Source organism: Orycteropus afer, unplaced genomic scaffold (assembly GCF_000298275.1).
Source record: "Orycteropus afer afer isolate SDZICR_OR568_19922 unplaced genomic scaffold, OryAfe1.0 scaffold00054, whole genome shotgun sequence".
Classification (NCBI taxonomy): Eukaryota; Metazoa; Chordata; class Mammalia; order Tubulidentata; family Orycteropodidae; genus Orycteropus; species Orycteropus afer.
The window spans coordinates 4,233,322-4,244,349 of NW_006921641.1; the positions used below are offsets into that span (position 1 = coordinate 4,233,322).

At 38.7% G+C, this 11,028-nt stretch overlaps 1 protein-coding gene across 1 annotated transcript in view; it reads right to left on the minus strand.

The window, feature by feature from the left end:
- The window catches only part of SPAST (spastin), a 161,182-nt gene that overhangs the window by 50,893 nt on the left and 99,261 nt on the right, over nt 1-11,028 (minus strand). The window contains exons 5-8 of the mRNA XM_042780684.1: nt 9,683-9,870; nt 8,141-8,274; nt 7,233-7,326; nt 571-645 (exon numbers count right to left, since the gene is read on the minus strand). Of these exons, the coding sequence (XP_042636618.1) occupies nt 571-645; nt 7,233-7,326; nt 8,141-8,274; nt 9,683-9,870 (491 nt within the window). The remainder of the gene's footprint in view (nt 1-570; nt 646-7,232; nt 7,327-8,140; nt 8,275-9,682; nt 9,871-11,028) is intronic.

Below are 11,028 nucleotides of genomic sequence, written 5' to 3' on the forward strand. Positions count from 1 at the left end.
TCCGGCCTGCTACTCTGTGCTACGCCTGTGCTTACCTTGCTCCCGAAGACCTGGTCCCTCTCGGTAGGGTAACAAGGGAACGTGTTCAGTGCAGAGAAACAGTTGAGGGAAAATTATTTTTTCCCCTAATTTTCCCTCTAGAAAAGCTATGCAGGAAAAAGAGGCATCCCAATTCTATAAAACACTCTTGGCAAAAGGATACTGGGGGGGGGGGGGATCTGTGTCATGCTGATTATTTAAATAAAGCCGTTAAGATAGTCAGAAATCAAGAGTTACAAGGTGCTCAATACAGTAGAGTAAATGCTTTTAAGTTAAAATGTCATTATTTAACGTAGGAAAATAATGAAAATTGCCCTGTGAAATTTAACCAACCCAATAACATACTACTAAGGAAAACCTAAATGGTTTTCCATTGAGTTTATCTTAATAGAAAACTAGTTTAAAAACATAAAAGAAGTACATTATAGAAAAAAAACAAGTCAAAAATAATAGACTCAGACAATTTTTTTTTTTTCATATTATTATGCCTATAATCACAATAGAATACTCAAGCTTGAAAAGAATTCTTACCAGCATTGTTTTTCCATTTCCAGGTGGACCAAAAAGTAACAATCCTCTGGCAGGAGCTCTAAGCCCTGTGAACAACTGAAAAATACATACTTCCATTCAGAACTGTAATTCTAGCGACATTTTTCCCCAGACATTTTAAGTATCATCATCTAAAAAGCACCATTTTTTTAGTAATATCCTCTCAAAAAGTGTTACTCAGAACTTTAAAGAGAACACAAAATCAAAATATTAGAGTAATTATTAAAATCAGAAAAAAACAAAATGAAATATAACCAAATTCTCAGTGATGAAAATGAAGGCAGACAAAACAAACAGGCAGATTGAACACAGGAATTTTTCTTTCTTTTAGAATTGCACCAAAATAACAGCAAATGAATAAAAAAATATAAATATTCAAAGCACAAAGAATAAGAGAGGAGACAACAGTGAATACAATAAATTTTTGAAGATGGTGAACTGACAAAGGGGTCGTAAATTATTTAGCAGAGCTGACTGATAATGGTAAAAACTAACTGCCTGCTTGTGAAAGGATACCTGAACACAAAAAACATGTGAATGTGAACCAAAACACTCTGGAAGGACTTGGGAACTGGAGGCAATGAGTACTAGAGAAAACAGCAATGAGGCAGGTGGCCAAAAACAGAGGTATTGATCAAAGTTTGTATGAGGAGCAATTGAACTCATGTTTCTCCTCACCACCAAAAACAGCGAGGCAAGTACTCCTCTATCTACCACCAAGGTAAAACTCACTGCCATCGAGTTGATTCCAACTCAAAGTGACCCCTTCTGGGTTTCCAAGGCTATAAATCTTTACAGAAGTAGATTGCCTCATCCTCTTTCCATGGAGCAGCTGGTGGATTTGAACCACTGACCTGGTTAGCAGCCAAAAGCCTTAGCCACTACACTACCAGAGCGCCTTACAACTACCTCACTCAACTCACTGCCATTGAGTCTGATCCGACTCACATCAACCTCTCCTTGGGTTTCCGAGGCAGTATTACTACAGAAGTAGATTGCCCCGTCTTCCTTCCGAGGAGTGGCTGGTGGGTTTGAACTGCCAGCCTTCTGGTTAGCAGTCAAGTGCCTTAGGCACTATGCCACCAGAGCTCCCCCTTACAACCAAGGTAGGTTTTATTGCCCAGAGAAAATTAAACCAGAGTCTCCAGACTCAGAGATTCTCATGCATAGCAGGAGACAAGGGGAAGAACCAGACTGAAAATGAAGAAATTAAGTAAAGATGTTTGTACTTTTAGGATGAAATGTATTAAAATAGCTGAAATGAACAATTTCTGACCTATAAAAAGAGTAGTTTCATATGGTTCAACCTAATAGAAACTAAGTCCCCTTCTCTCACCCAGTTTCTAGAACACGAATAGTCAAGTCCATCACAGTTCAAATTCTCAGTGTAGCCTAACAATGCCCCAATTGCAATCTATCCACTCAAACTCCTTATGTAGAGAATTAGGAGAAAAGCTGATTTTTGCACAATGGAGACACTGTATGGGATAGGTCTAACCTATTTATAGACTCACCATAACTCATTTTATGGACTCACTGTGAAAAGCTGAGCTATACAGTCCTATTCCCTCTCTTGGATCCCAAGTTCAAGTTATTAAGTAACATGCAACTAAAATTTGCATATACATATTCCAGATTTTTAACAGTACATTATCACTGCCAAGGAAATTTGTCTAAACGCAAATACATACATAGTCTGATCCCACTTCTCACTTTAGATGTGTTCTCTAAAAACACATGCAAAGCATGAATCATCTGACAATGTGGACAAATTTGGAGGACATTATGCTGAATGAAGTAAGTCAATTACAGAAGGACAAATATTGTATGAGCTTATTATTGTAAAAAGTCAAGAAAAGGTTTACTCAGGGAAGGAAACTCTCTTTGTTGGTTACTGGGGACAGGATGGAAGCAGAGAGAAAATTTCAGACTATTTGAGGGTCACATATTGATTTGACTGAGGGATGGGATGGTATGAAAGAGTCAGTGACCAGCATGATGACACTGGGGAAAGGAACAACAATGAAACATGCACATAAGATACAGACAACAGAAACAAAAAATATTATTACATGTACAATACTACATTATCACTAACAACAAACATCAGGCTATGGATAAATGTATAGACAGGTGAGACGATCAGGTGGTAGTAGGTGAACAGGAATACACCCTAGACCAAGGACAGATTTGGCTGAAGATAATCTTACATATGCACTTTTGCTACAAAGATAGCCACATACATTACAGAAGCAACAGAAGACAGAAGAATTGGAGCAGCTTCTCAAAGACAACCAAATACCTTGAAAGACACAATCACTGGGCCTGCGGACTTGGGATCATAGTGTCGGGGGACATCAAGCTCAACTGACACCACACAGTACGTACATAAAAATCTTGTTCAACAACCTACTTTGGTGAATAGTGACTGGGATGTTAAAACCTTATGAGTGGCCACCTAAGATGCAACTATTGGTCTCCTCTCATCTTAAGCAAAGGAAAGTGAAAAAATCAAAGGCGTTTGGAAACAATTAGTCCAAGGATAAGATGGACCCCGAGGCCAGAAGAACTAGATGGTGCTCAGCTGACAATGCCAACCACTTGGAAAAGCATCAAAACTAGAGATTCTGGGGAGAGCGGGAGGAATAATGTGGCACAAAATTAAAAGACACAAAAATGACCAGAATTAGTGGTTGGCTAGACTAGTGGAACCCCGCAAACTACTGTCCTGGGTTACCCTTCAGGCCTAGAAATGGACTCACTTCCATGGATTGGCTCTCAGCCCAACAGTATACAGACCTACGTGCAGAACACCTACCCCAGGGCAATGCACCCACCTACTCAAGGGAGATACAACCCCGAGATCAATCAGCCTTGAGAGACACCAGAGGGGTAGCATTTACATAAAGGGAAAGCTGGACAGACAGGAACACACAGTTAAGGGCACAGGCTTCTGCACTTACAGTACTGTGTTGTCAGTGAAGGCAAACACTGATATGGGAGGACAGGCTGAGGTGATATAGTGCCTAAGGCATTTGACTGCTAACCAGAAGGCTGGTGGTTCAAACCTACCAGCCACTCCTCAGAAGGAAGACTGGGCAATCTGCTTCCGTAGTGATACTGCTTCAGAAATCCAAGGAGGGGTCACTATGAGTTGGATCCAACTCAAAGGCAGTGAGTTTGTTTTTTTTTTAAATGCAGGGGGGAGTGTGCCCAACACCATGTATAGGGTCGGCAGGCAAAGTTTCTTCAAGTGTATTTGTATGTTCTTTAAGAATTCCCAGGTATATGGTAGAGCTGACAAGGGACAAGGTTGTAGTCTCTTCTTGGCCACAGCCAGATACCCAGAGGGAACGAGTAGTTAGACATGTGGGCTTGGGACTGTAATCACAGGGAACATCAAGCTCAACTGGCCTAACATATTGCACAAAACATTGGTCCACATCCTACTTTGGTGCATAGTGACCAGGATCTTAAAAGCTTGCAAGTGGCCATCTACATACAATCATTGGTCTCTCCTCATCCAGAGCAAAGAAGAATGAAGAAAACCAAAGATACATGGAAACAATTAGTCCAAGTGACTGGTACACCATGCGATTCTCAGCCTATACAACTATGACACGAGAACTAGATGGTACCCGGCTACCACTGTCAACCACTCAGATAGGGATCTCTGTAGGAGATCTTGGATAGAGTGGGAGAACAATGTGGAACAAAACTTAAAATCATTGAAAGAAATAAAAAAAACAAGGCCAGGTTTGTTGGTCCCATAGAGCCTGATGGAGTCACTGAGACTATGGCCCCTAGCTGCCCTTCAGGTCTGGAATTGAACCCATTCCTGTGGCTTCCAGCCAAACAAAAGATAGGCATATGAGCTGAACATTTACATTAGGTAGATATACTCCTTGGAGAGACCAATCATGGGAGAATAGAAAGGCTGGGTATACACAGGAAGACAGCTCGGGCAGCAGGAGTGCATGGGAGGAAGGACACAAGGACAAGGTGGGACCTGTTGTGTTATGGGAAATTGCAGTCAATGTCATGAGACAAAGGGCATGTGAGCTGCTATATGGAAAGTGAATTTGCTCTGTAAACTTTCACCCAAATCACAATAAAAATAAAAATAAAAAAATTCTATCAAAGAAAAAAAAAAAAAAGAAGGGCACAGGGAGGGGGCAGTTACATGGAGGGGAGGGGAGGAGAGTTTTTTATGGTTAGGAATGGTAATCTGGGCCGCGATATCAAATATGCATGAACTGTGGAATGTAAAACCAATTTGCTTTGTAAATAACATGTAAAGCAAAAGTGGAATGTTTTTTCTATCATAGCCCAAATATTTTCCAATACATGTATTTTCTACCCTAAAAAGCACGGCTCTTAATAAATGGTAAAACACACTTTAAAGAATTAGGTAGAGCAGCTATAACATTACAGAGGAAGTTTTAACCTCAGGAGCATTTTTATTTCATTTCTTAAATCCACCACTTCGTAATAATCTTGGGTAAGTCATTTTAACTCTTAGGATTAGTTTTTTTTAATCAGCAAATGTATCAGATGATTTCTAAGATACTTTTCAGGTCTACAATTCTAAGAAACCTCTTTCAACAAACACTTATGTCAATCAATAGTCTACTGCATGTCCTACTCTTCACAAATCCAACAAAAAGTTAATCTAGTATACAAAGTTACTATGTTTCCCAAGTGTGGCCTGAGATGATATATGAGATAAATCTGGTTGATATAAGGACCTATGTTTTCTATTTTAACAATTCTCTAATTATTTTACTGTGTCTTAACAAAAAATGTAGCATATCAATGATTTCATATATACCGCTGCTGAGAATAAGTAAGAAATAATACAGAGAAAGTATATTTAAAAAATATTCAAGTATGTTATAGTGAGCTGGTACTTAAAAATGATAAACACCATGAAGGTAGTATGTGAAAAACTGAATGTTCAAGGAGAAATAACTGACCTAGAAGTGGGTCCTCAGATTTATTTTTCAGAACATTATTTAAACAGCATCAAATACATAAAATGTGAATTGTGAAAATCCAAAACAGTGCTAAGTATGTGCGGTGTAGTAAATTACTTAGTGTGGCTTTTCTACCCATAAGTCTTTGTAAACTCTAAGGTGGGAATTGCTATTAGCTACGGAGGAGATCCTGATTTTAAAGTCGCCCACCTGGGTTATTTCTGTTGGGCGTGGCACAATACAATGTTCTGGGAAGTTCCCACTCTCTCTCACGTGCTTAGAGTTCTGATGCTGTGATTGGCTAGTTTGACCACCCTTCCAGGCTCAAAAGGAGGCCTCCTGGAGGCAGAACTCTCTCTGACTGCTGGTGGAGGAAGACGTGCTGCCGAAAGAGACACGCACCCCTGAAAGAGACACGTGCTGCTGGGAAAGAGCCGCAAGAGACACGCATCACTGAGTGAGACACCGAGGGACCAGCACTGCTGGAAAAGAGACTGTGAGAGACTCTTGGCTGAGGGACAGTGGGCTGGGAGAGAGACTGAGCGTTCTTCCTGAACTTGAGTTGTAGCCTGGTGCTTCCCTAATAAACCCCGTAATCTGTGAGTTGTGTGTGGCCACTGCAGCGAATTATCGAACCCAGGAGAGAGGTGGTGGGTGCTTTGGGAGGAACGGTTGGTGAAAGGGCTGGAGAGAGGCAGCATGTCTGGCCTTGTAGGAATAGGCCTTGGGTTACTGCTGGTAATCCTGTCTTCCTCTTGTAGGGTTAGAGGAAGTCGGAACTTGTGGCCTCCTTGCCGTTTTTGCAGTATGAAAATCAAATATTTATTGTCAAGTTAGAGATAACCTAACTTCATTAGTAAGTTCTAAACATATGGGATAGGGTAGGTCTTTACCATTACTTACTGGTTTTCTTTTGATCAAATTTGAAAGCTTGAAAATAAGTTTTACAGGGAGTAAACAGGAAGGGAGCAGCTTTACACTATGGGAATTGCAATCAGTGTCATGAAACAAAATGTATATGAACTTTTGAATGGAAAACAAATTTGCTCTGTAAATTATCACCCAAATCACGAGGAGAAAAAAAATTGTTTTAAAATTTTTTCTTCAAACTTCCACATAAATTTATATTAAATTTCTCTTCTAATATGATTTCTGTCTCTTAATTTAGAATGTCTTGAACCTTAATACAAAAATTATTTTCTGTTACCCACTTTTTCTAGGACTCCCTGGGTGGTGCTAAGAGTTAAGGCCTCGACTGCTACCTAGAAGGTTGGCGGTTCAAATCCACCCAGAGGGTTCCTCAAGAGAAAGGCCTGGAGATCTGCTTCTGAAAGGTCACAACCTTTTAAACTGTATAGAACACAGTTCTACTGTGCACCCATGGGGTGACTATGAATCTAAATCAACTAGAAGACAACTAACAACCACCACTTATTATTTTCTGTATGTGTTAAAAAGGGATTGGGAATTAGGAACTTTTATATTCATTCTCCTCTCCTATATTAACTGGTTAAGATGAATTCTTAATGTTTTGTCTTTTGTTAAAATTAACTATACTGTAATTTTATACAAATCAAGCATTCGAACATAGAGCAAACATTTCCTTACTAATACCTCTGATTCAGTAATGGATGATGTTTTAAGAAAAGGATAATATAAAATCCTTACCTCAGGCCTCAGTGAAGGAAGAATAACAATTTCTTGTAACGCTTGTTTTGCCAACTCCTGCCCAGCTATGTCATCAAATTTAACAGCTGTTCCACTGAGAAAGAGAACCTCAGTTAGCTCCACAAGAGAAACAGATTTCATTTATTACAATACAAAATCAATTAATTTTAAGCCCTATAAAAACACAGGAGCTCTGGTGGCATAGTGCCTAAGGCATCTGACTGCTAACCTGAAGGCTGGTGGTTCAAACCCACCAGCCACTCCTCAGAAGGAAGACTGGGCAATCTACTTCCGCAGTGATGCTTCCTTGGAAACCCAAGGAGGAGTCGCTATGAGTTGGATCCGACTCGACGGCAATGGGTTTGTTTTATGGGTTATAAAAACACATTGCTGTCAATTTGATTCTGACTCATAGTGACCCTACAGGACATAGTAGTACTAGTCCATAGGGTTTCCAAGGCTGTAATCTTCATAGAAGCAGATTGTCACATCTTTCTCCTATGGAGCAGCTGGTGGGTTTAAACTGCCAACCTTTCAGTTAGCAGCTGAATGCTTTAATCAGTGTGCCATCAGGTCCCCTCTTAAGCCCTAGTTGTTGTTGTTATGTGCTGTTGAGTCGGACCCAACTCACAGCAACCCCTCCTTGGGTTGCCGAGGCAGATCACTACCGGAAGTAGATTGCCCTACCTTTCTTCTGAGGAGTGGCCTAGTAGGGGTAGGCATTTTTATGTTAACTAATTAATTTAACTGTGAAACTACAGTTAAACAAGTAATGCATTTATATTAATTGAAAATCATCATACAAATTATATAAGTCAGAGTAATTATTACCTATTTCACTCATGAAATGTATTCTAAATAAAACAAAAAAAAAAGTGAAATAAAACATACGGGATGGCAGAACTTACTTGTCTACAATTTCATTCATTATAAGGTTAGCAAGGTTGCTGTCCACATTCCTAAAATTCTTCAAGTCTTTCTTTTTCTGAGTAGTGGTTGTAGGGGTAGAAAGTTTATTTGTTCTACTTGCTTTTGGAGTACCCTTAAAAATGCAAAATTATATCGTGAAAACACAACCTAGCATTTATTCTTTTCACAAGTAAATTATCCTTAAAGTTCACAAAATTACAGTTATAAAAATAGGAAAAAAGATCTACAATTCAAAAGACAAAATTTTACCCTTAAGTGAAATTGTATTCACTATAGAATTTTATTTAGCATCACGTGGGTTTATTGAGGATTTCACCCAAAGATATTCAATTACTATGAAAGAAAAACATTCCATAATAAGGCAGTCATATAATTTTGACCTCAGAAAGAACTGTAACAAAACTCTCCCAAAAGAGCAAACTCAATGCCGTCAAGTCTATCGTGACTCACAGCGACCCTTCCTTGGGTTTCTGAGGCGGTATCTTCTCAGAAGTAGATTGCCCAATCTTCCTTCCAAAGAGTGGCTGGTGGGTTTGAACTGCCAGCCTCCGGTTAGCAGTCAAATGCCTTAGGTACTACACCACCAGAGCTCCCTCTAGGTACGTTTAATGTTATAAAACATCGAAATAGACTTAGTGATTAAAAGAAGTACAATTTTAGATTAAATGTTTAACATTATAGCCATGCATCACTTAATGTCCACAATAGTTCTATGCAAAAGGAAGTTATGTATTTTAGATGTTGTGCAAAGACCATATTATATACTTAGCAAAGCTGTATGTGGGACACCTTTTATTTCACTTCAAAATTGAAACATTTATGCCTCTTGCTGCTGCTATCATAAGCACTGGTTTTGCTGCGCTTGACAGCCATGATGCACTTCACAGTATTTTCTAAAGAAATTTAAACAGAGAGATAATGCTATAACACTCAAGAGACAGGCTTGGATGCTGCTGCCTATAAGTCAAAGCATACACTGTTATACAGTAAACTTTGTACTTATAAGTAGGGAGAGTTGACACTGAAATGATAGAAAGTACAGTACAGCACATACATAAGCCAGTAACACAGGTGTTAATTACGACTACTAAGATAAATGTGTTACAGGTTATGTACTGCACCATTATATGCCTGGCAACATAATCACTTTATATACAAGGGACATGAAATACATGTGTTGTGTGTGGGAAGCTGTTGCATTTACTATGTCTGGTAACTGTTACATCTCATTCTCTGATGGAGATTTCTGAGCTCTATGAAAACTTATAGACTATGGATGTACATATGGTTGGATGCTGCCTGAATAGACATTATGTGGTGCATGACTATATATAAAACAGACTGGGTTAGCAAACTTAAGATAAAAAAACCTAATTAGGTTCTAAAAGAAGTCAAAATAAGATGGGTCTTTGATACCAAGTTACCCTTGTGGATTAAAAACAATTTACATTTAACCTTGCAGACACTTACCTATTTTCTAAAGTAATTTAATGTATTTGCAACAAACATAAACAGAATACCTTATGAGTTGCAGTGGCAGGGCCAGGCCCTTGTCTCCCTCCAGAAACCATTGATAATCCACTGCAACTAGGTGTTCTGTGGTGGCCCGAAAGACCTGTGGATCCAGTTTTCATAACTGTTTTTGAACGAGGCAGTGAATTACTAGGGTGTGTTAAGGGATCTTTTCTTTTTGGAACAGCTCCACTTTCTATCAAGGAAAAAGTAAAACCATCACTGTCAGAAGATTGTGGCAAAACATTATCAATGTTACTGAATTATACATGTAGAAATAGCTGAACTGATTAGTTCTGTTTACTCTCAGCAAAAACAACAAAAAATAATTTTTAAGTAATAATAATAAAGACCAATACAAATTTGCAAGAGAGTCTAACAAAACATAAACTAAGCTAATAGTATTTATTTTTTTATACAGAAATATTTCAAAATGAGGTTTCAATCAGAATAAATTCCATTGTTCAAAAGGAAAGAATAACTATTATCTGGATTTTTCCTTTTTCTAAATATTACTCTCTTATAAGAAAATGTGCATTTTATTTTTTTTCCAGAAATCTATTCGAAAAAGAGAAAAAAAAATCAAGAATGCAGGCAATTATTTATCTATACAGAAGTTTAGCAGAAGTATTTATAATATGGAGTTGTTTATGATATTGGAAGCTATTTTAATGATCGACAATAAGTGACTAATTCTAAATAATAGTACTTCCTTTTAGTTGAATTTAATTTTAATGTGCATTATCATGTTATTTTTATGTTATCAAAAGAATATTTATGATCCACAGAAAATGTTCACTGTATAGTGAGTGAGAAGGAGCTCTGGTAGCATAGCGCCTAAGGCACCTGACTGCTAACCAGAAGGCTGGTGGTTCAAATCCACGAGCCACTCCTCAGAAGGAAGATGGGGCAATCTACTTCCGTAGTGATACTGCCTCAGAAACCCAAGGAGGGTTGCTGAGGCGAGTCTGACTCAATGGCATGTAACACATATACCACACACACACAGAGTGAGGGAAAAGCTGTTTACAAAACAGTTTCTCTTTGAAAATGAAAACATGTGGATATAATCTGCATGGACAGAGCCTGCAAAGTGGTATTCCCCCTCTTTTTCATGGCTGCGGGGGAGCTCTAGAAAAACGTGCATTTTAATAAGAAACAATATCATCTGTAGGGATGGGAAGAGGATATAAAAAGCTTATCAAGCAAATAAAGCTGTCAAATACTTGTTGTTGTTGTTGTTGTTATGTGCCGTCAAGTCAGCCCTGACTCATAGCGACCCCTCCTTGGGTTTCCGAGGCAGTATCACTACGGAAGTAGGATTGCCCAACCTTCCTTCCGAGGAGTGGCTGGT